The sequence below is a fragment of the Camelus ferus genome, chromosome 15, assembly GCF_009834535.1.
Source record: "Camelus ferus isolate YT-003-E chromosome 15, BCGSAC_Cfer_1.0, whole genome shotgun sequence".
Lineage (NCBI taxonomy): Eukaryota > Metazoa > Chordata > Mammalia > Artiodactyla > Camelidae > Camelus > Camelus ferus.
The window spans coordinates 34,699,375-34,726,116 of record NC_045710.1 but is presented as its reverse complement, the minus strand read 5'-3'; the positions used below and the strand labels follow the sequence as shown (position 1 = coordinate 34,726,116).

General features: G+C 32.5%; 1 protein-coding gene across 3 annotated transcripts in view; it reads right to left on the bottom strand.

The window, feature by feature from the left end:
* Nucleotides 1-26,742, bottom strand: part of FOXN2 (forkhead box N2) — a 50,844-nt gene that overhangs the window by 10,873 nt on the left and 13,229 nt on the right. For all 3 annotated transcript variants that reach the window (XM_032497479.1, XM_014560179.2, XM_006185780.3), the window contains exons 2-4: nucleotides 12,734-13,288; nucleotides 3,381-3,505; nucleotides 1,080-1,144 (exon numbers count right to left, since the gene is read on the bottom strand). In XM_032497479.1, coding sequence (XP_032353370.1) covers nucleotides 1,080-1,144; nucleotides 3,381-3,505; nucleotides 12,734-13,270 — 727 coding nt within the window. In that variant the 5' untranslated portion in view covers nucleotides 13,271-13,288. The remainder of the gene's footprint in view (nucleotides 1-1,079; nucleotides 1,145-3,380; nucleotides 3,506-12,733; nucleotides 13,289-26,742) is intronic.

The following is a 26,742-nucleotide window of genomic DNA, read 5'->3' as shown; positions in this document are numbered from 1 at the left end:
TATGTAGAAAGGCTTTTAGTCTGAGAATATCATTTTTAATGGTCATAGAAATACCTGAAGGCTCTAAAGCAATAATGCTAGGAAAACTTATGTTAATATATCACTAATCTATAATATTAACTATGAGTAGGGGAAAAAACACTAATTCAGAATTTTGATCTACTTAAAGGCTACAAAATCTAAAAGTTAACTTACTGCTTTCTTTGTAAATTATACTTCTTTACACTTATTAACCTATAAAAGAAATATTCTGAATTATATTCTAATCCAGGGGTTGGCAAATTTCTTCAGTAAAGGGTCAGTAAGTAAATATTCTAGGCTTTGTAGGCCAAGAGGCAAAATCAAGGACACATTATAGAGGTCTCTGTTGCAACTACTTAACTGTTGCTGAAGCCAGTTTTTACATGCCTCAAAATATTATTTTGATTTTTTCAACCATTTACAAATGTAAAACTATCCCTAACTCACAAGTCACACAAAAATAGGCGGCAGGCCAGACATGGGCCACAGTTTATAACCTCTACTCTAGTTCAAGACAGACTTGAAAAGATAACTCTCTACTGACGGTATTGCTGAGAAATATTTTCAAGGAAAAGTACACATAAAAGGAAATGAACAAAGGGATGTAAAACAGTGTACACAGTACAAGCCCAGTATTTGGAGAAAAAGTGTGTGTGTTGTGGCGGGGTGTGGTGGGGCAGGGTGTACGTGCATGTATATGGATAAGGTATAAAAAAGGACCAAATCAATTATATCAAAATGGTAGCAGCAGAGGGGTAAGAAAGATAGGGAAGATAGGGGAAGGAGATGAAGATGTACAGCTACTATGTATAAAAAAAATAAGCTACAAAAACATATTGTACGACACAGGGAATATAACCAGTATTTTATAGTAACTATAACCTTAAAAGAGTATAACCTTAAAAAATTGTGAACCGTTATGTTGTACATCTGAAACTTCAATTTTTCAAATCCTCTACAATGAACACATAATATTTTTACAATTAGAAAATAATTAAACAAAAACTCTGATTTTTGATCTGAGTTTTTATGACTTAAAATAATGATATTTCACATACCTTTGAGAGTTCGCACCTGGTTCTGCTTGAGCACAGAGCTTAAGTAGTGAGGGGATAAAGAGCCACTGAAAAATGAGATAGTACAAATATAAAAATCTTTTCACATTTTACAGAACTTAGCCACAAATACAACTAATTTGTACAACAAAAAACACAAACTATTTTTACCTTATTTTCTTTGCTAAAACTATTCAGTTTAGGAAGAGTCTGCCAAAGCAGAAAGAGCATAAGATCCAAGATTAAATCACAACTATTTGGACGTTCTTAGGCAAAATAATTAATCTCTTAGTGTCTTCATCTGTAAAATAGGAATAATTAAACCTCCCACATAGGGTTGCTCTGATAATTAAATAAGAATAATGAATTTAAAATGCCTGGAACAAAAGACAATACATGATAGTTACTGTTCGATTTGAACTGGATGCTTAAATTTGATATATTACAGGTGTTACTACAGAAATCAAAGTGTTTATCAAAACATGTTTAAGGAGGACTGTATAATAATGACTAAAAATAGGTAAGTTCCTGTTTTAATTAATACATACCAATATCAAATGAAAATCTCTAAATTCATGAAAAGAGACCAGAGGTTTTTTTTTTAATTCCAAAAATTGAAACATTTTGGGGACAACCTACTTCTCTTCTCTAGAATATGTGATAGTATCAAAAAAAAAAAATCTGTTTTGCTAATTAAACTAAAAGTCTATTTCCTAGTCACAGTTTTATATTCACTATAGCTCCTTCTCTTCCTTAGACTTAACAGTTATGACATGACAGGGCTACACAAAGGCATGTCAGATGGAACTGCCATTTTGTCAAACAATGACAAAATGTTTCTGAAGATATTACAGTAATGTTTTAAAGCCAAAGTTTATATCCATTATGCTGTTCTTCTATCCACCTATTTTTAAGCCACAAAATCATCTTAAACATACAAACATGGCAAAGCTAAAAAATATAAATATGAAAATGCATCATATCAAAGGCACAGGAAAGTATATATTTGATGGTATACAAAAAAGAGTGCCAATTCTCTCATTTAATTTTTAATTAAAAAACATCATTAAATAAAACACAAAAGGACTATCAGTAGAACTTACCATTAATTTCTAAATTATTATTTTTTTTAACTAGGACATCTCATAAGCACCAACATTAACTAATAAGGTATCAATCAACTCCCAAACAATGAGAAAATAAACTCTAAAAACATCTTTTCTAGGTTTCATTTCATAAGGATAAATCAGTTCTTCTTACAATGATCTTTCTAATCTCTTTCTCATCTACTAATATGGTAAATAAACTTAAAATCTTAGTGAGTATATATATATTATTCAACTTTAGTCTTAACTTTTTTTTACTGTATGTCAGCTACCAATCTTTTAAGAAATTAGACACTATATGAAATGTTGATAATTGTTTCAACTGGGAGTTCACACTCTCCTACTTTTCAAATTTTCCATTATTTTATTTAAAAGCTTTCAAAAATTGCTTTTTAGAAATTGCTTTTTAGGGTAGTCTACAATGGGTGTTTTGATAAAATCTGTCATTTTCAATTCAAATGAGTATATGTAACAGAATTTAAAAAAAAAGATTCTGAAGTCTTTGTTAGAAAAAGGAAACAATCAGATTTTAAGGATGTCGTATCATTTTCAGATTTGATTTAAAATGAGAAAGCTGTAAGATCAATAAAAGTCACTGAGTTTGAAAACAAAAGCCAAGGAAAATCATAATTACATTTACTAGCAGAAACAAAACAAAAAACTCAAAGCATTATTTTACTTGCCAACATTTTAAAATTTGAGATTTGAACCTAATTTTCAAATATTAAACATGCTGTGAGAGAAAAAAACTTAAAATAGACAAAGAAATATAAATACACATACAAAAATGTTGCAATGACAAACTTATCTTAAGCACCTTATTTAAAAAATTTTAGTATACTTTTACTTTGCCGAGTCTTTAGGTCAGCATTAGTACTGTAGACAATTAAAATGATTGAACCTTTACAAAAATATTTCAGGTTATACCTGAAACCATATTATAAACGTTTAGCTAGAATATATTCAGTATTGACAATATTTTTCAGAATTCATGTTCTCACCTATCCAATATCCTATTTCTTAATTATGTAAGTTGCACTATAAGTAAAAATGTCTTAGGCTAACATCTTATCGATGTAAAAATAATTCTCCATATAATTAAAAACCTTCAAAACCTTAGAAGTTTGTTAATTTTCTCCATCTCACACAATGAAATCTTATATATCCATCACCGACATTAATAGGAAAGATCCTGTACCTCTGGGGTGATGCAGGAGGGGTGTAAAAAGTTGATTTAGAGGGAAAAGGTTGCTTCTTCAGTGCCTGCACAAGGTTGGGTTTATATTCTGGATCAACACACCATAAGGAGCCTTTCCCATTAACCTAGAATAAAATACACAAGAATTAATAACCTGAACTTTAAGACATACACAATCAGTGTCTGAATGTTTTTAGTATCTCTGGGACAATAGTCCCTCATTTGTAACAAAGGGATAGTAACAGTATCTACCTCATAGGGTTGTTCTGTGGATTAAATTATACATAAAATGTTCTACACAGTGCCTGGCACACAGGGCCACAGGACCACACAACTCTAGGACATGCCATTCACATCACAGTTTGTGAGAATGACACAACCCCAAGTTGTGTGGAGAAGAGCATGAAGGGCTATACAAGGCGACCCTCCACATGCTAAGATGTCAACAAATGTTAGCCATTATTATTGCATTATTATTGTTAGAAACAAGAAAAAAAGTAAAAAGTAGGTAGTGTCATTTCCCCAAACATAACAAGCAATAAGATATTAGGTGATGCATCAAAAAATAATTTTATTTTTTAACAGCATTAACACTAGTGTTTAAGTTCCCATTTAAACTGTTTAAATTCAAAGCGAACAATTTAATGAAAAGCATGTTGAAAGTTTCAAAGAGTAGCAAGCCAAAAACTGAGGCATGGAAAAGATCCCTGTAAAAGATAAAACTGAGGGAGAAACACAATCCGTTCCCCCTTCCCTCAAGATGGTTAAGTTACAGCATTTGAAGGACTTCTGGATAATATGGTAATGAGCACACAAGCCTAGATCTCACAGAAATAATCAATAGAATCTAAAAACAACAGAATTTGTAAGATTACTGAAAACTAGAGAAAACATAAATAAAAGTGCCTCCTAAACTGAAAATTAGAAGTGCCTGAAAGAACAGACTGCCTACTCCACAATACCTAGTAAGAAGGAACAGCTTACCAGGAGGATAAGTGGACAAGATACCTGAAGAATCTCGCTAAAATCATCTAACATGCAGTGGAAAGGCCAGGCTATAATTCCTTCAAACAGATTTGAAAAATGCTGCATATTTTACCTCTTTCCTTCTTAGAAGTTCACACTACATATTAGCAGATTAAGAGTCCTAAATTAGTCCTGCTTTAATTAAACCTGTTTCATGTAGTCTCCCAAAAGTTGTTTGACATAGAATTTCTTTCTCCCAGGAAATATCTGAGGAAACTAGTGCTCTGTGGAATACCTATGAGAAAAACTGATATAATTAATGAATTCTTACAGAATATATTTTCCAATTAATGGAAAAAACTATACACATTAATTAGACCATGAAGAAAAATAAATTCTCCTTTGAAGGTTACTCTAGCGCAGAAAGAAAAACAACAAGAACAAAAAAATGATACCAGCAAGAAAATTCACTGACCACTTGGGTATTTATAAACACCTGAATTAAAAACATATCCAAACTACAGTTACAGATTATCGAGTAAATAAAGGGTATAAGAAACAGAGTTACATCAAAATAAAGTGGATGTGGTCATAGTTTTACTTAAAGGCAAATTTAAACAAAAATTGAAATGTATGAAATAAGTTTTTATCACATCTGGGAAGAAAAACAGAAAAAAAATTATATAATGTAGATATGTAGAAATAAAATTGATAAACTGAAAAACTAGATATTAGGAACAGAATAAAACTGATAAATTTAATAGAGTACTCAAAAAAACCCCATCAGTATGCTACACACACTAGTTGAGCTAGTCAAATGAAATAACTGAAGGGCTTCAGGAGCTGTGATGTCATCTGCTAATTCTTCTTTCAGGATAAATCTTTCCTACTTCCTTAGCTGAACATCCATCCCCACCTACACATCCTGAACAGAAGACTAACTAGAAGCATACCTCTACAAATGTACCACACCTGCCTACAGCCTACACAAAGAACTCCACAGCCATACAAGGAGGAAGTCCAACTGTAAACCCATTCCATTTTCCCAGAGCTAAACACTAACTTGTAGTTAGTAGTGTAAACTTTGGGGTTAGAATGTCTACTTTGGAATCCTGGTTCAAACACTTATCAGCTGCGTAACTTTTAGAAAAATGTCTATGTTCTCTGTGTACTGGTATGCTCAAAATATATTTAATAAAACTTTTAAAGATACAATGTCAAAACTAAATATAAGGTACAACCTAACCCCTCTCCCACCATGATGATGTACAAAACTTCCTTAGACTCTCAGAACTAACTCACAAGTTTAGTGACATTCAACACATTAACTTATTAATTTTTATTTTTATATTACATCTTTTCTATTTGAAAAACCTTTTTTAAAAAATTGAAGTATGGTTGATTTACAATATTGTGTTAGTTTCAGGTGTATAGCAAAGTGATTCAGATATATATAAAAACTTTTTCAGATTCTCTTCCATTATAGGTTATTACAAGGTACTGAATATAGTTCCCTGTGCTAAACAGTAGTTCCTTGTTTATCTATTTCATATAGAGTAGTATGTGCCTATTAATCCCAAACTCCTAATTTATCCCTCCCCAACTTTTCCCTTTTGGTAACCATAAGTTTGTTTTCTATGTTTGTTGAGTCTGACTCCATTTTGTAAATAAGTTTTCTATCATTTTTTTAGATTCCACATATAAGTGATATCATATAAATTCGTCTTTGTCTGACTTACTTGACTTAGTATGATAATCTCTAGGTCCATCCATGTTGCTGCAAATGGCAATATTGCATTCTTTTTTATGGCTGAAGAATATTCCACTGTATATGTATACCACATCTTCTTTATTCATTCATCTGTTAATGGACACAGTTTGCTTCCACATCTTTATGGTGACTCTATTTTTAGTTTTTTAATGAATCACCGTATTTTTCTCCACAGTGGCTGCACCAATTACATTCCTACCAAAAGTGTAGGAGGGTTTCCTTTTCTCCACATCCTCTCTAGCATTTATTATTTTTAGATTTGCTGATGACAGCCATTCTGACCGCTGTAAGCTGATACCTCATTGTAGTTTTCATTTGCATTTCTCTAATAATTAGCAATGTTGAACATCTTTTCATGTACCTAGTGGCCATCTGTATGTCTTCTTTGCAGAAATATCTACTTAGGTCTTCTGCCCATCTTCTGATTGTATCAAAAATCCTTTCTTAAAATTTGAATTACTTTTGACACAACATTACAAACTGACTATAACTCAATAAAAAAAAAACAGAAAAAATATTTGAATTACACTTCACAACTACATTAACCATTACTTAGACAAATAAAATTTACAAAGTTGTGTTAGTTTCAGGTACAGCAAAGTGATTCATATATATATATATAAAATATATATATATATAAATTTTTTCAGATTCTTTTCCATTATAGGTTATAGGTGTGTCCTGTTGCCCTGCTCCTATTTTGCTCGTATAAAATCCTATATGATGTAAGTTATTATGATTGTTGAAGATTTAATGTGATGAATTCCAGGATGCTTCCATTTCCTGAACTCTTTACAAGGTAATATTAGTCTATTATTGAGTCTTTTTTATCACTGAATATCATTATAGCAGAATGGCATAATGAAAGAACACTTTCAGAGGTTTAAAAACTGAGGTCCTAGGGGGAGGGTATAGCTCAGAGGTAGAGTGCATGCCTAGCATGCATGCGGCCCTGGGTTCAATTCCCAGTACCTCTAAATAAATAAACCTAATTACCTTCTTCCACTAAAAAGACTGAAGTCCTAATCAATCATTGCTTATTGATTGGCTATATGACAATGGACACATCATTTAATATCTAAGAGTCAGTACTCTCATTCATATTTTATCAATAAAATTTTTAAAAAAGGTAATTTCACTGAGTTGTGATGAAATTCAAGTAAGGTAGTTTATATGTAAGTGACAGATCTGCAAAATAAGTGAATACTAAGGGGTTATTCTGAAATTGGCATACAGCAAGAGTTTATATGGTTTAATAACAATATTCCTACTCTGTTTCTTCTAAGAGATGAAAGTTTTTAAAGTATTAACAGTAAGAACAAAAATCAATTAATTCTGAATAAGAGACTAAAGTTAGGAGAAAAGAACAAGAGATAAACTAAATTTAGAAGGGAAAAAAGCTCTTGTCTGAGGAAAAGTATGGTAATTGAATGTAAGGCCTTTTGTAACCTAACAACTTAAATACACAGGAAAAGAAAAATCAGGGGTGTCATATCATACTGTAATACAGAAAGAAACATTCCATACTATCAGGTGTAACTTTTTCTGGTGGAAAGCAGTATGACATCACATGAACAAGTATTTGAAATTTTACTTCTTTTTCAAAGGAAGTCAAGTGTTACAAATGTATTTTTGGATTAAGTGATGGAATATCTTAAAGTAGATATATTTTCAGTAACTTGGCCTAAGTGGTAAATGTGTTTTCATTGATAGGGAAATAAAACTTCAAAATGTTAGCACCCACAAAATCCTTTGCCCCAAACCACTTGTTTCATTCAGAAAAGATATGCATGAATTATTTTTCATATATTAAATAAAATGATTATTTTAATAATTCTAACCATGTTCTATCTTAGTATTTCTGAGACTATACTCCTAGATGCTGTTTAGTTCAAATCTACTTTTAAAATTCTATTGTGAGAGAACTGCAAATTGTTTTAATCTCAGAACTGCTATTTCCTTGAAATAGCAAATTGGAAGAACTGGTAGTGAAAACTTGCAGTTCAGGGCAGTGAAGTATCTTGAGTAAGGTCTCCAAATAACAGTCTGGTTTATGTTACCATGGCAGCACTTCCGTTCACTAGGTCTGTTCATGAACTATCAGTAACGAGATAAAATTATGTATTTGCTAATCTATGTTTTGGAGTCTAGAGCAAAAAGGAACTTATTTTTAACTAAGTTTCACTTAAAAACTTTGCCTCTTTGCTTAGATGATGGAACACAAATCATAGTTTTGGAAGTTAAGTATTGTTTAAAAATAAATATGCCTGTAACAAGATACATTTTTTGTGCAGTGGAAACAGGAAATGTGCATTCTCTCATGTACTATTTTGCATTTTGGAACTCTAAGGCTTCGGACTTATCTGGTAGAGAACCACTGAAGGTTCTGAAGAAATGAGGAATATACTAAGAAATGAACTTTGGAAGTTATAAAGACTGGGAGAAGAGGCAATGTTCACTATTCCTGAAATATTTTTATGTATTTTCCCTGTACATTTTAATAGATCCCCCCCCAACTACCTTTTCTGTGGTTTTTAGAATCACTGAATTAAAAAGGGCATTCATAACTCTGCTTAGAGCGTGAACTTTTATGGTAGTTAGGGTGACTTCCTTTCTTGAGATTCAGCTAATCATCACAATGAAATGTACAGTCTAAAATTGTACCAAACCAGGCAAAACTTCTAATTTCATGTTTCCCAGCTAAAATTTCACAGTTAAATATTTTAGTTTGGCTTTTATAAATATTTAGCGTTTAAAACATAAAAACAAACAAAAACCCCACCATGTCTAACATTTTAAATTTTAAAATCCTGAGGCAGACAGATACCAAACCAAGATTTTTAGACCTGTCTTTTGAGAGTAATAACTATGGTATGGATGGGCGTAGGGAACTAATCAGCAGCTACACCAGCTGGTTGGGTATCAACATTAATTTGTAGTTGGACCTGGACCTTTGTCATCTTGTCTTTTTTTTTTTTTGAGCATATCATCTCTAGATGAGTTATTCATCAGGCATGGGGAAATATACACAAGATCTTGTGGTAGCTCACAGTGGAAAAAAATGTGACAACGAATATACGCATGTTCATGTATAACTGAAAAATTGTGCTCTACACTGGAAATGGACACAACATTGTAAACTGACTATAACTCAATAAAAAATGTTTAAAAAACATAGAAAAAAAGAGTTACTCATCAGAAAAGTGCTTTCAAGGTTGTCAAATTCAATTCCAACTTTTAATGGAAGAAAGTATAACTCACTTGCCTTCTTCAAATTGGAAGAGAAATACTGTCATTTTAGGCACTGGTTCAAGAAGTATTTCATTAACAAACAAAACCACAAACATTCCCAATCCTACTTGAATGTATCATTTTCTGTCCAAATTTCTGACATTCAAAGTGGTCCATTGATTTTCGTGAAGACCATCACCAGTTCCTTCCCTCCCACTCTGACTTGTAATGCTAGCTAATTTTTGACCCAATATATTACAATTTCTGTATTTATCCTTGTATTCTTTTTAAAAAAATTTTCTTTTTTTATTTTCGGGGGAGGTAATTTTTTATCTTTTAATGGAGGTACTGGGGATTGCACCCAGGACTTCATGCCTGCTAAGCACACACTCTATCCCTAAGAGCTATACCCTTCCACTTTTCTTTGGATTATTTATTAACTCAAAAGATGATTTCCTTTCTCATCACACTCTCCCTGTACTCTATGCTTTCCTATTCACTTGCTCTCACTTCCTTAATTCCTTTCTTTCTCTATGCATTCAAAAATGCTCAGATTGATTATATAAATAATGCATACAATAAAACATTATGGACAAGAACATATCCTTTTTGATCACTACCACAAATTATACCACACTAGACATATTGTTGTGCAACTTTTATTACAAACAATAACACAGTGGATATTATTAACATCTCCTTGTGTGCAAGTAAGAATTTTACTTTAAGAGAAATCAGTATCTGATCCACTATATCAAAGGATATACACATTTCTAATTCTAATAACTACTGCCAAATTGCCTTCAAGAATGGTCATACTAATTTACACTACTATCAGTAGTATGAAACTACTGATACTGATTTATTTCTCCATATCTTCATCTAATTTGATATTATAAAACATTAAAAATTTTTGCAACCTTATGGGTAAAAACTTTTTTGTCCCTGATTACCAGAGAGGATGAACATCTCTGCATAAGTTTATTGATCATCTGTATTTCCTCCTCTGTGAACTGCCTAGTCATATTCTTGTCCATTTTTTCTATTAGGTTTTCTTTTTCTTGTTGAATTATATTTGTTATTTACATATAGTGGTGTACTGCTGATTGTAAACATCTCCTATCAACTTCCCATTTAATGATACAATGTTGGTAGCTTGAAACTGACCATGATAGAAATATTTATACCGTGGAAGTCTATAAAAGCTACATCTCCACCCCCATCCAACTGTTAAACCTTTACCAGTATACCACTATTCATATAATTTTAATCCTAATCTTTTGGCTTCTACTTGTCTCAATCATTTCTTCTTAGCTAATCATTTTCAAATTTTCTATAACATTTGACACTGTTGCTCATTCATACTTAAACTTACCCCCCTTGGCTTCCACTATACAGTACTTTTCCTAGACTTGTCTACTGAAAATTAGTGCTAATGACTTCCAAACTTAGTGCTTTAATCCCATAATATCACCACTATTCCTGTATCATATTTCTAAATACCTAGTAGATAGTTCCCCTTTTATGTCCCACCATAAGTATAAACCCAGTAGGTTTAAAACTAGAAAAGGATTAAGTGATAGTTAAAAAAAAAAAATCTAGTGATGCATGTTGGAAAGGATACATTCAGAATTTCTAACACTTCCAGTCACCTGAAAGTTTCACTGGAGCTGAGGAGTCTGCTTCCAAAATTGCTCACTCACATGGCTACTAGCAGGATGCCTCATTTTCTTGCCACATGGGCCTCTACATAGGGCTACTTTAGTGCCCTTATGATATAGCAGCTAGTTGGTTTCCCACAGAGCTAGTTATCTAAGAGCACAAGATGGAAGCCATAATGTTTTTTATGACCTGGACTCAAAAAATATGATCCATCATTTCCACAGTATCCTCTTGGTTACACAAGCCAGCCCTGTTCAGTACTGGAGGGGACTCCACAAGGACATGAATACTGGAAAGTGGGGCTCATTTGAGGGCCAACTTGGAGGCTGACTATGACAGAGATCAATCCTTTGAAATTGCTGAGGCTTTTTCAATGGCCTAGCATGTGGCTGATCTTCATAATTATTCCATGTGTAGTAGAGAATGTGTTACAAAGCAATTTATTACACAGCAATAGATAACTAATACAAACTCCTTTAAATTAGTTATAAGATGATGATGTGTTCAAATGTCTTGCTACCCAATGTGTCCATGGATTAGAGGCATCAGGATTACCTGGGAGCTTGTTAGAGAGCCTCAGTCCCCATCCTAGATTTGCTGAATCAGAATCTGCATTTTAACAAGATCCCCAGATGATTAGTAAGTTTGAGCAGCACTGTCACATAAAATCCTTCAGTCACCTAAAAATATAATTACTTGCTCTTTTAACTTTTAGTCCAAATAAGAACAGGAGAGTTGCTACCATGTAGGGTATAGAAAGCCATAAAAGAATATCACTCCCAGCCTAACAAGGAAAAAAAAATCTACAAAACCATGATTTTTTTATGAACTTATCTGAGAGCTCAGGCTGCAAGACAACTGAAAGAACTTAATTCTGAAGAGTGACAGGCCCTGTAAGGAGAGATGAAACATATGAACTGCTTCACCTTTGGAAGGGCGTGGAAGAAATGGCAGTCATAATAACAGAAGGTAAGAAAAATTGCGCAAATTTTAACAAATTTTTAAAAGACGAGTGTAAGCTGGCAAGATAATTTAGCATCCCTGGCATTCCCAGACAGAAGAGTCTGCATCCACTAGTCAGCATTTTTCCACTAGTCAGCATTTTTCCACGAGCCTCCATAATGTGCTTCAGAGGAAGATTGTAGGCAGGGCAGGAGACCTAGGGAAGACATCCTTGGAGATGGAGATAGATATACAGAAACTTCCAAGGCTTGATGCTAGAGCAAGGATACCAGGCAAAGTTCATTCATGCTCCAGGCCCTGAATGTGCATAAGGTGAGATCAGGTGTCACTGTGCAAGAGGCTCAAAACCTGCCTACACCCTGGACAAAGCTCCAATAAGAAGCAAAAGCTGTCTGCCACTGAGCGAGAGGCAAAATAACCTCCTCACCCCAGTCCTAGCCAAAGGGTGGCTACTGTTGGAAGAAAAGTATAAAACCCAGCTATCTTTATACTTTACTGATACCAGGTAATGTGCTACGTGTCATTAGAAGGGCAGGAAATCTGCTCATGCCCAAATTCTCCAAAGATACAAAGCAGAGATCTTTGGCCACTGGAAAAGGAAATGGTTGTTCACTTGTACCCAGAACTTCCCACTGATACTAGGCAGCATTTATCTACCACAATGGGAATGAGCATCTTACTTTGATTTCACCATATTTTAAGGTCTCTATGTTAATTCTCCCCCACCTCCCCAAATATAGCAATGTTCATAAACACTGACCTTGCCATGGCTTCTTTCCACTTTCTGAAAACATTTATTCAGGGACAGATTATGTCGAACAGAATTCTTCCAGCCTGTTGGTGCAGTTGCAAAATATGGGAAGCGGTTCAGAATCCAGCTATAAATTTCTTTGACAGGCAAACATTTATTTGGAGAGTGTTCAATAGCCATATAAATGAGAAGACTAAAGGAGTATGGGGGCTTTGAAGTTGCTGATTTTTTCTCTGGGTTCTGATAGCAAGGTGGTCCTAAGGATGGCACATCATCTCCCTCTATGTCATACAACGGACTAACAATTGGAAGACCCTCACTTCCGAAGCTGAAGTTTGTTAGAAGATTAGTACTTTCATGAAGCCAGTTCAAGTTTGTGAGCTCATCATCTGCTGACTCACTGTCCACTAGAGTGGCCTTTGGCCTGGCAGCATCAACAGCTTCAGGCAAGCTTCCCATTTTGTAAATCTGGCTTAATCCTGCAAACTTTTCAGCTCCTGGAGTTTCAGCTCTCTTCTCTGGAGTCATTCCAATTACTGGACCCATTTACTCCTACAGTTAGTTCTGAAACAAAAGAAATAATTATCAATCAATGTAATATTGAAGATTCATAAACTCATGGAAAAAGGAAATACATATTTAAATATCCCCAAATCAGAGAAATTTTACAATTAGTATCCCACATAATATTTAAGCACAATATTTGTACAACAAAGACACTAAAAGTTACAATACAAGAAACAGAACTTACTGCATATTATTTGAAATGACTGTAAATAAAATGAAGTATTATAGCACTATATGTAAGGGTGACATTAACATAATTAAATAATGTATTTTGAATACTTGTTAAAGTCCCTAGTATGTAGTAACTGCCTAATAAGTAATGAGTGCTATTATTAAAAATAAACAGACTATTTCTTAATCACTGAATTCATTACCAGCAAAATTATATTTACTATAAGTTTATCATTTCTTTTGTAAATTCCAGTATTTTTAACTCTTCCTTCATTATCATCTTATCAAGCACTGATAGTGAAAGGCTGACATTCTCTTAGTAAAGTCTCAAATGTCACTATATTTTCAAGGGGAGGAAAAAAAAGCTGTTTCTAAACTATGCTTTTTTATTTCTACTTTTTCAGTGACTTTTGGATTTCCTTTTGAAGCAAATTTCAATTCAAAAATCTTATCAAGGGAGAATAACTGACCAAGAAAGAAAGTGATAGAACCATGCCATTTAATTCATTTTCAATGGTTCATCAAGGTACCTCATCTCCAAATTCTGTGAAAAATACTCTATTTGTCTTCTATTATTCTGTTCAATCTTCTTATGCTTATATAACTGAAATAAGAGAAGTACCTCTGGGATTTCACTTTACTTAAATCAAAGCTGGAAGATTACTGTAAGACTTATGAAAAACAGTCAATTTTAGATGTAGAACAGTTTATCTAGATTCTGGTAGCTATTAGATGCCATCTCAGAACACCGAATTATCAACAGAATCAGGTAATACTTTTGGAGTCAGCCACTGCACTAAAACACAACATAACCACATTTCAATTAACTATCAATTAAACCCTACAAAGTAGGCACTATTATTAGCTCAATTTTATTGGGAAAATGATTCAGAGAGGTTAAGCATCCTGTTTGAGGTTGCCTAGCTTGTAACTGGAAGAATCTTCCAGTTACAAGCTAGGCATCTTTAGAATCTAAACCCAGGAAGACTAACCTCAGAACCAAACCTCGAACCACTACATTATCCACTACATTATCCTGGTAACAGTATACGTATACACATCACCTATGAGTACCAATGACCCAACCCTATCCATTTAAATCTTATCACTGTTCTCTCCTTATCCAGTTCCTATCTCTCTCATGTATACCTACAACTTGATAAACCAAGGCATTGTAAAAAGGAAAAGATCAAACTATAACAAATTTGGTTTCTATTTTAATCAATTATGAAAACCACACATACACAAACATATGTACATGTGCACGTATGTACATACAACATATTTCAGAGATGACATCCTGCCCTATGTAACAAACTTATTAATTTTACCACCAAAGTCAATCTACCCATAGAGAATTTTTAAAATATAATGGATGAGAATTCATTAGTTTAAGAAAGTCTTGCTTCTTTTTTTTCCAAAACACTCTTAGCACTCAGTGTTCAGAGTGGAAATGACACAATTTCTAATGGTCTACTTCCGCCTTTTCACCTATATCCACATTTATCTTCAATTACATATAAAAATTAGAGAGTACCAAATAGCAGTGGCTAACACTAGATTTTATTATATTACAGGCACTATATTATAGGCTTTAAAATGCATCATCTCTACTTATTCTGCACTACTACTTAGTTCTTTGTACGGTCCTCTCTTCCTGACTGTGAATCCCATAAAGAGTAAGTCTTTTACTTTTGTATTCCTAATGAATCTTAACAAAATGTTGGGCGTGAGCTGGCAGTCAAATCATAATTATTTCAAACTGAAATGACCTTATAAAATCAACACATACCAACTGCTGTGCTATCTGCTTTTAAGAGTTATTTTACTTTAGAAATAAATCCTTAATGCTAGGAAACATCCTCACTAGTAACAACCAGAAAACTGAAATCATTGTTATAGATGAGGCAATGGAAGTGAAGTAAGCAATTTACTTTAGGGTTCTAAAGCCAATAAAAAGTGAAGCCAAAATTGTAAACCAGGCTGAGTTCTACATTCAAGTTTTTTTGTCCATTAGAATACACTAATGTCTTGAGAAACTTATATTTTAGCAATACCACTCAAAACAGATAGATACTGTTGACAGTCTCATCAGAAACTAATTTGAATGATAGCAAATATGTTATTCCTCTGAATTACAAGCTTAGAATAAAATCCCATTACTTTAAGATGTAAGACAACATTACGGCAGCAAATATGCCAAAGACTACACAAAGCATACAGCCAAGCAAAGGTAAAAAGTCAAGTGCTGAAATTGAAAGGCTGATACTCTTTTAGTAAGGTTTTTATGGTCACTGTATTTTCAAGGAGAGAAAAAAGCTGTTTCTAAACTACCCCTGTAGAATACTTTAGAATACTATCTACTTAAAACACTAAGTCCACCATAATAGACAAATGATCTTTTCTTACAAATAAGTATATAAATAGCAAACAAATGTATTAGAAAATATTCAGCTTCATTGATGATCAAAGAAATGCAAAGCAAAATAAAAATGTGATATTAAATATGATAATGTACTTATTAGCAACTGCCTGGTGAGCACAAATATTGGTAATACAAATAACAATTTCTATTTTTGCCCAAATTAGCAATGGTTTAAAAAATATATAATATACAATTTTGGGCAAGGACATAGGATCATTCTGGAAAGCAAACTGGCAGTATAACCAAGAATCATTAAAACTGTCATATTCTTTGACCCAATAAATCCACTTAAAAGTCACTTCAGTGCAATAACCCCACGGAGGGAAAAAGATTCTCTCCCCTCTTTCTCTCTTAAACACAGAGATGTTTATCCAAGAATTACGAAAGATAATGGGAAAACTATAAACACCTTATATATTTTATTATTGAGAAACTGCTAACTAAACTAAAGCACATCTATTCAAGCTAACATTTAACAGTCATTAAAAATGTCTTGAAGACTGTGAAGTAAACAAAAAAGCTTATTAACTGCTGAAAAAGTAGAAAATATACAAAAAGCTAATAATGGTTTATATTAGTAACGTGGTCATTTTTTCTTTGTCTTAGTTTCCAGTTTTTCTTTAATGTTTGTTATTTTTATAGTTTAAAATTAAAACAGCACACTCAAGAGGGAAAAACTCATGCTAGATTATTTTTAGTTGTAGTATTTCCATTTCACAAAAAATCAAATCACAAAAAGGTCACAGACTGATCAAAGGCCTCAAGTCAGAAACAAGGCCTCAAGTCAGAAACAGAAGACACCCTTCATATTCTTAGTACACTACAGCCTATTCTGTTACTAAGCTTTTCTGTAACACAAATTAGCTCACTAGTAAGGTAAAGATTCTACTACAATGTAAAAAATCACATTGGTTTGTACATGATTTTTCCCTGCCTGTTTTTGCACTACTCAGTAATAAGAGCTGAAACCAAAATAGGCTAACACACTGGAAAGCAGCAAGCTGCTGAAAATACAGTACTGTACACAATTCTCATTCAACCCATGTTCTTCCTCTTGGCACAGCTTAGCCACATGCATTTTCTTGGAAGTGTTTAATGAGCTCCTCTTCTTCTCCAAATCTTTATATATTTTACTCTGGCCTCCATAACCCTGCACTTCAATCTTTCCTTGCATGCCCTTCTATCAGGCTGTGTTCATCTTTTTTTTTTAATCTTAAATTGACTGTAGTATTTCTTTATTTATAACAAATTAAATATATCTTTTAAAACATTCTAGTATTTCTATTAAAATTTATTTTTGTTAGTGTTCTGATTATAAAGCTTTGCATGTTTTAGGTGTGACCCATCAGCTGTGCACAATTTCAGTGTTTTCAGAAATATATAATATGTAATATTACCACAGAAAGGTCTGTATATTTCCCACTATACCCAAGAAAACTTGTAGTTTTATTTATTTGGAAAATTCTAATTTTATGAAAAACTATTTCTTAAACTGAACCAGTTCAGTAGCAGAAAATAATGTGCGTACAAGTTTGCTTCATGAAGCTAAATGAGTAAAGAAATAAAAGGAAATCTGGGCTAGTAAAGTAACATTTCCTTTTAGTAATCTTTCAGAAACAATACTTCAACAAACCACATATAATTGTTACACATGGTAAATGCCACTCAAAACAAGCAGTTAAGGTCTAGCAAATAAGATGTAGGATTTGAAAAATATATTCTAATTTCTTAAGTGTGTAACTAGCATAACTCAAATAATGAATATATGCTTTATAAATCGATTCCTAAAACCAAGACATTGCTACCAAAAAAAGTAGGCAAATGTACAAGTCATTTCAGAAAAGTACACATTTGTGTTAGGACTCCAAATCTACACTACAAAAAAGGACAGAATTTTCTCTCATAAGGAGAATTTTTAAAGTGGAGAGTTCAAACCCAGTACAATGACTTGGAAGCCCGTATCTAGAACTTCACTGTTCAGTGTCATGGCGGTATCTTGAAAAGATGGCTCAGGATTAAAATGCACCTTTTTCACAGCGATGCAGCTCAACCCTCTTTCAAAGGTGCCTAACAGAAAACTGCGTATCTGCATATTATGTTCAATATTTCAGTGAAACTCAACTCTAGGACAAGAAAAATAAAATTCCCTATTTGAGTTATTAGATCATTTCCTAAAAGGCTAGAGGAGAGCACTTTCGCTTAAGGTTGGTATTAACACTGGTCTGAGAGGAAATTCTTAACGGGGACCAAAGAAAAGAAGGGACACTAAGACAAAGAATTTTCAGTGTTATGTAAGACACAAGGTGCTGAATTATACAGTATTAGAGGTGTTACACTGATAGCTTTATTTTGCCTCAAATAACTAAGGAACTTCCTAAACACAAAATGTTGGTTAAAACCACAAACATTTTATGGCTTAATTTGTTCACATTTTAACTGACTGTATGAAAGGCTAAGCAAATAAAAAATTTTTTCTTATAGTTAGGATCCCTAAACATTGTATTATTTAGCCCTCTAAGTTTTTCAAACATAGAAAATTGAATTGTACTGAAAATTGTTTCCCTGCAAAATCAAATTCTTTAATATTATTGCAGCAGTAATCCATTCATTTTTACAGATGGCTTATATTCTGCCTTACGAATATGCCACAATTTATTATACTTTTAACATGTTTGTTTGGGGCTATCAGAAGTAGTATTGTTATGGACATCCTTGTTTGCACCTCCTAGAACACAACTGCAAAGAATTTTTCTTAAATTCTAAAAGCAGAATGTATGTGAAGGAGTACAAGTATTGGGTTACAGAGTATTCTTTTCTTCAACTGCTAATGACAAATTGATACCAGGAATGTATGTGTATTCTGTTTGCTCCATGTAGTCATCAAAAATAACTTTTTTTTTGCCAACCTGATGACTATGAAATTGTATTTCCTTGTGGTTTAATTCACATTTCCCAAGTTAGTAATGGGGATGAATATCTCTCATATACAAAAGAAACCTAAATGGCAAATATATATAATTTTTTCATCATTTAGATTTCCTCTTCTATTAAATGTCTATTTAAGTCGTCCGTATTGTCTGGATACTAATCCTTATATGTAATGCAAATATATTTCCCTGGTTAGATGGCTTGTCTTTTTATTAGTTGCTCATTAATGAAAAAGTTCTTAACTTTAATATGGTAGACTAACCCTTTTCTTTATGGGTTAAACAAACTGTAATTTGTTTCTCATTTAAAAAGTCCTTCTGTATCTCAAATTCATAAAGGTTCTATCCCTTACTGTCTTCTAAAAGCTTTATAGTTACCTTTTGTACTTAAGTCTTCAATTCACCAAAAATGTGTATCTGTATTTTTTTAATCCAATTTCATTTTTTGACATACGGATATACAATTGTTTCAGCATCATTTATTTAAAATTTTGTCCTTGTTGGGAGTACCAATCCGTCACTGGCCTTTAGCATCCCTGCACATTATCACCAGGTCTGCCAAGGATGAAAGGCTTTCACATGGGCCATTGCTCAGAGTGGTGCTTGCTACAAGCAGAATTGAGGAATGACCTAACATTCCATGGACAAAGAGCACAGTCCAAGCTCCATCAACATTTCTTCTTCCATTCATGAGTTATTTAGAAGAATATTAATTTCCATGAAATTTTTTTTTTCTTACTGATTTCTAACTTAAATGAATTGGTTGGTCCACATGAACAATTTCTAATTAATTTTAACTTAAATGAAATGGTCTACAGATATTCATCCTTTGAAATTCTTTGAAACATCCTTTGAAATTCATTGAAACTCCAGTATGTGGTTGATCAGCTAATGCTTCCACTGACTGGATGACATATGTCTATTGAATCAAGCTTGTTAATTACATTGTTTAAGCTTTCTATATTCTCTACTGTTTTTTGTTTGTTTTGGTCTGCTTTCTTATTAAATCATGAGGAAGATATATTACAATCTCCCACTATACTGCTGAAATTTATCATTTTTTTCCTGGTTAGTTCTATTAATTTTTGCTTTATTTGTGGTTATGGTTATTAGTTGCATACAAATTTTAAACTTCTATATATTCTTGGCAAAATGAAACATTTACCATTATGTATCAATTCTTTTTATCTCTAGTAATTCTACTTGTCTTAAAAATCTATTTCAAATAATATGCCAGCTTTCATTGCATTAATATTTGCCTGCTATATTCTTTTCCATCATTTTACTTACAACATGTTTTCCTTTTGTTTCTTTGCAGTCTGTCCTAAACCACATATAGCTGAACATTTTAAAATATAAGGCACAGATATATTTGGATTTACTTCTATCATCTTATTTGGTGTTTCACTCTTTGTTTCTTTTTCTCTTTTCTTGACTTCTTTGGGATTATTTTTTTCTGGTTCCATTTTTTTTTTTACCATCTACTAGTTTGAAAGTTATATATTTATTTCTATTACTATTATCTTAAAATTTTTACCACACATACTTCTCAAAATCCAGTTACCTGTAATCTCCTGAGTAAAATAAAAAGATCTTTTGAATACTAGCTCCAATCACCTCTTCCTGGTTTATAACGTAACTGGTTTTAGTTTTAGCTTTTTCCCTTTTTTAAATCCCATAAGACACTATTATTGTTCACAAAGTTTTTAAAATTAACTTAATACTTTATTAACATACACTTAGCCACTGTCTTTGATTATCATTCTACTTAAGAAGTGGTCTGCTAGTGAACTTACAGATTTCTTTAAGCATGTCTTTATTTTGCCCTTTTTTTTGAAAGCTATTTTTTTGCTAGCTGCAGAATTCTAGGTTGAAACAGAATAGGTCATAGATTTTAGATTTATTTTCACTGAGTTTTCATTTCATGGTCTCTATTTCCATTACTATTATTCAAACCTGATGATTCTTTGAAAGTGTTCTGTGTTTTCTCCTAAAAATTTCCCCTTTATTAATCTCTTTTATATTTCCCAATTTCTTGCCTGTGTTGCATTCCAGATTTCTTCAGATTTATCTTCCATTACATCATTTTTTTCTTCAATGGAGTCCATTTGCTTTTATCTATCCCTTGAATTCTACTTTCAGTTACTGTATATTTTCATTTCTAGAACTTCTGCTTCTTTTACAAAATGTTTGCTCTTTTCCTCATTTTTAAGTTTCACTGAACATATACTTATTTTATATTTTATATCTGATAATTCCAAGATGTGAACCACTTGAAGGTCTGAGTCTACTGATTCTCTTATACTGTGCCCTGGTTCCTTAGATGGTTTGTCAATTTTTATTTTAACCAACTTAATTTTTTTTCCTTTTTTCAATTTTATCAGGTAGAATTATTACAGTTTGACTGCACATACACATTATATTGCATATAAATACATATATACAATATACTGCACTTTTTTTAGTTTATATATATGTACTGATCATTGTCCTAAGAACAGATTAGAGCTTTAGCTTTTTAAACTTACATAGTTATCAAAGGAATAAGGCCAACCACAAAGTAAAAATCAACAGAATGTGGTAATCCAATCATAAAGGACAGTCAAATGTACTTACACATATTCAAGAAATCAATCATCTATTGAGCAACTTATTTTCATTAGAACTTTATCAACAGGAATTCTTTGAAGATGATGATTTGTACTGCTTCCGTCAGGCCCCTGGGAGTAGTAACAATCCAAGACCATTTAAAATTCTTAGCTTATGGTTTAGTGTGAATTCAGGCTGCAAACCAGTGTGAGGGCTGGTTTTTGGTAACAAACTTTTAGTAGAAATTTGTAAATTTTTCCTGTTAGGGGCAATATTCTAGAAAGATAATTTTCTTTGTTGAGAAAGAATTTCTTGATCACTCTTACACCTAGAAGGTATACAGCCCTATGGAGAAGGGCTATTATTGGAGAAGACTATTACCTGCTTCATGTTTTACTTTGGCTGGGTCTGGGCTTTGCTTCCTGATCCCTGAGCCCCTACAAGGCCAGGAAAACAGAAGCTCACTTGATTTGGTAAATATCCTCCAGGCAATAGCCAGCTTCAGTTACTCAGCATACCTCACTGGATTTTCAATTAGTGATTGGTCTAAACATTCATGCATTTTATCCAGCATTTTAGGTTGTTTTCTGCAGAAAGGCTTGTCTGGCAGTAGGTAGAAGATATTTCTCTGGAGGTGAAAGGTGGTTATCAAAAACTGTGTGTACATTTTTTTAAAAGGGTGCTTCTTCTCATCCTTTTTAAAAATCATACTGTTTAAATATAGGAAAGATGTTTTAACCCCTTAACTATGATTCAGGGTATTATAAACAGACTTGGTAAAGAATAACACTTACACGGATTACTCAAATATACAGGACTATTTGCCACTTTCTTAGTGTTTCTCAAATCAGAGTGTCCCATGGACACTCTGGGGGTGGGGCACAAGTTTTGCAAATTTTCATTTTGTGCTTTTATTTCAAAACTATAAAGAGAAAAAATAGAAGACTTAAAAAAAAACTACCTTAGAAACTAAAGCCAAAGATTTTTAAAATGGGATCTATAATCGTTTCCTTTAAAAGGGATCCACATATTATTCCAGTTATAAATATTGCTCCACACTAAAAGGCCTCACATTGCTATGCTTCGGTTACTGGATTAAACTTCTAAGTTCTATATCCTAGTCCTCAGCTGTATTGTAGTCACTGTACCTGATTATACAGGTATATGATCCCTTATCTAAAATCCTTGAAGGCAGATATATTTCAGAATTCAGAATATTCTGGATTTTAGAAAGGGGCTATAAGGCACATGTGACATGTTATATGATGCGTCAGTGAGGTCTGAGGTAGCACCCCATAATAAACATATTAATACTTCTGCACCAAAATGTATATTCACACTCAGAGGGGAGTAAATAAAGACCATCCATAGCTTTATTATCAGTTCAGATCATGTTTTATCACTAAACAGGTGAATGTTTTATCACTAAACATTAACTAAACAGGTTAATAGAAGTTTTGGCTTTCAAAGTATTTTGGATTTCTAAATCATGGAGATACAATTATAAAACCATTATCTGCTACAGACTGGAAAATCAGATAAATTTCATTAGAATTTCAAATAAATAAGATCTGATAAGGTAAGGAATTCACCTTAAGGTGCATGAACTTAATGTATAAACTTCGTAATCTTTTCCCCCAGCTACTGAGGAGTACCTTTTTGTCTCTACTTGTGTTTTAACAATTGAGGATACAGCATTAAGTAACCTCCTGAGAAGCAGGAAATGTATTATATTATGAATTTTAAAATGTCAGATGCACCTAAATGTATACAGAAATTTAAAATACATTTCAAAGCTAACATATTAGCTATATCGGATTAAGTTTTAGTATCTTTACATGTAACAATAAAAGATAAAAGATAAAGACGTAAGATAGAGATAAGCGGTACACTGTTCAGAACAATCTCTCCTGGTCCTTTGCTAAAAAGTTTCAAGAAACCTTTCACTCTTACTACACTAATGGCTCTGTTGTCACAGTTGTTAGATTCTACGGTAATATAGCATACAACTGTAAAGCAAAAGGCTTCTTCCTTGAGAAAGGAATATGTAATATGAAAACATACTGAACAGAAATTTGAGGGGGCAGTATATTTAAAGTTAAAATTGTGAAAGATAAGCAATTTCATTTTATAAAAATATTTACATCTGGTAGCAGTGAAGCAGAAGGTTGAGAATATGAGCTGAGAAGAGATACTGCCTGGATTCAAATCCCAGCTCTGCCACTCAACAGGGTATAAGGCCTATCAATTTAGAATTCTAACTGTCCCTATTTTCAATAAGACTGTTAGTACAAATTAAATGAGAATATAAAGCACTTAGAACAAAGGTAGAGGATAAGTACACAATGAATACTAGCTACAGAGATAATTATAACTTATTTATATTTAAAATTATTATTAGCATTCTTTCTAAAATAGTACATTTATAAATGTTGTATCTCTCAAATACAAAAAAATTAGGGTACAAAAGCAGTAACAATACTTTGTTTTGAAGTTTGGAAATTAAAAAAAAGCCTAGCATTAAGAATGGGTCTCCCTTATGTTCAATGATACCCTCTGGTAAGGTAGCCAATTGAAATTAGGACTTCTCAGAAGAGTGCTGCAATAACAGTTTCATCATTTTCTTTACAATGTGACTTTCACTTCCTTATTCTATCTGTTTCCATGAACTTTGTTATGTCATGTCAACTTTTTACCAATCATGCTACATGACAGAAAATTTCTTCAGATCTTTCTAGTTTAAATAATCTAAAAGAATTTAAACCATATAAACTTTCAGAACTTTTTTTAGTATTTTTTAATTAATGGCCCCAAAAGAGTCTAAGTTCCTTTACTAACAGCTCTGCCTGATGCTAACATTCTAACACACAAAAAAAGAATTTATAAAAATATTAAGTGGGGAGGGTACAGCTCAAGTGGTAGAGCACATGCTTAGCATGCAAGAGGTCCTGGGTTCAACCCTCAGTACCTTCTCTAAAAAATAAATAAATAAACCTAATCACCACCACCCCCCAAAATTAAGTAAATAATTACACTATCTCTGAAATAAAAAATGTTGAGTTTTCACTAGTAATGACATTCTTAATAACAAAAAGATATAGAGGCAAATATAATGCTATAATCAAAACAGGACAGAGATACACATATTTACATATAATTACATTTATTTGTATCCAACTAATTCAGCATCTACCATCTTGTTACAGAACCCTTGTAAGTAAAAATATTCAAAATAATTTATTCCAAGATATTACTTTCCAGATATTACTTATATTGTATATTTCAGGATAGCTGCAATACTTAAAAAATATGGACCTGTGTATAAAATTTATTTAATGACCCCAAAAAATCAGATCGTCAGTCCAGCAATTCTCATAAACATAAGTTTTTTTAGTGAATACTTTAGTATTATAAATCCATAGCAAATAAAAAATAACTGCAATTAATTCAGTTCTATTAATGATGTGTTTAACACTTTCAAAAAGTGCTTTTCAAATTATATTATTGAATCTCTTCATGTTACATTTTTCAATTTTAAATAAGTTTTTATCTTACTCATATTATAGTTCTTAGAATCCTAAATCTATAAGTTATTGTTTGTAAGATAATTTTTTTAATGTTAAATGTTTATATTTAATCTATTATATTATTTAAGAATCTTTATTAGGAAATAAATAGCACTGAAAAATACATCAAAATAAAATATGATAGTAATTTTTGATACCCCAAAGCAAATTTATTACAATTTATTTTTTCCTGGCACCCTTGAGCCAATCATTGAATATTTCTTTCCTCATTATACAGAAAGGGTAAATGACAAAAATCAATTTTGCTGTTTCTGAGAAGTTTTTATTACACTGGGGTGAAAGGGAACCATGCCATTCATTATGTTTTATTAGAATGGGAATGAAGTTGAAACCAACTCTTGAGCAATTGTGCTGAGAGGCCCTGAAGATGACTGGCAATCAGTGCCATGCTTAAAGTAAGGGATGATTAATCTTGAACAACATGGCAGCATCTGACCTAAAGTTGTTTCTCACCATTTTCACCCTACTAGTCAACTTCCTACTTAAAATCAGACTCATAAATACTTTAAACATCTGAATTCCCGAAGTGTGTGACAAATGAATATGATTTTTGGTTATATTTAAGTATATACATTTATAATTTCTAATTCTGTCTTTTTACATGGTTTTAAGACATTTGCAAACTTCTATTGACTCGCCATTTTACCTCTCACCAAGAACTTAATGTCATCAACAACTTAATCTTAGAAATGTCAAAGAGCAAGCAGAGAGTAAGCCCCTTCTCAGATTTGTGGCTTTTCCATCCAATTGCTTTAAAGTAACCAATATAAAAAACCATATGCTCGACTAAGACAACCCTAGCAGAGGCTGTCATTCACTTAGCTCAGATCACTTAACAATGATTTCCACAGGGGGAAAAAAATCTACTACAGAGTTACAGCATAGCATAGAAATCCAAAATGTTTGTGAATTTTATTAGAACTGCCTGGCAATTACTTCAATTCTTTAATTTAAGCTTTGTCTCCAAACAAGATTTCCTATATAATAAAAGGAATTTCCATTCAATTTCCCTCTCCTTTCCTCACTTTTAATCTCATTAGGAATAAACCATTTACTCAAGACTGGAAGCCACATTATTACATTTCCTAGATTTATTCAACAGTGTAACAAGCTTATTATAATAAGCTCAATATAAAATATTTTAGCAGTTTACAGATAACTTTTCAAAATCTTGAGAGTTCCTCATTTTTCAAAAACGAAAACAATTTTCTCATTAATTTATCACAGCAAAAATAAAGTGTAACACCTACTGAGCACATATCATTTGCAAGGCATTGTGTAACAAATCTAAGGCTAGAACTTTAAAGACATTCTATTAATGCGAAGTATCTGATAAATTTGGTACTCGTCAGGTAAGAAAAAAATAGGACACATAAAAGGAACTCACAACCTTTCCTACAATACATTCTTTGTTTTGATTAAGATTCTCTATTATAAATACTGTCTATCTCATAAAATCCAAAATTGAGGTTAGAGGGTAGATTCAAATCCCAAATGTACTACTGCAAAAAGACGTATGTTTGATTATAATGCTACATGATGTCATGTATCCAGGACAACTGAAGCATTATGGTCTCTTAGGGATAAAACTGCCTCTTGGTCATAGATTTAGGTGACACAGCATGTGATCCATTGTCTCTAAACAAAAAATGTGTGCAGCTGCATTTTCGAGTCAAGAAAGGGGGAAGGGTGGGGGGAGGAATGCAGAATACAAAAGGGTCAAAGATTTGTCTCATAGGGAAACTGTTTTTC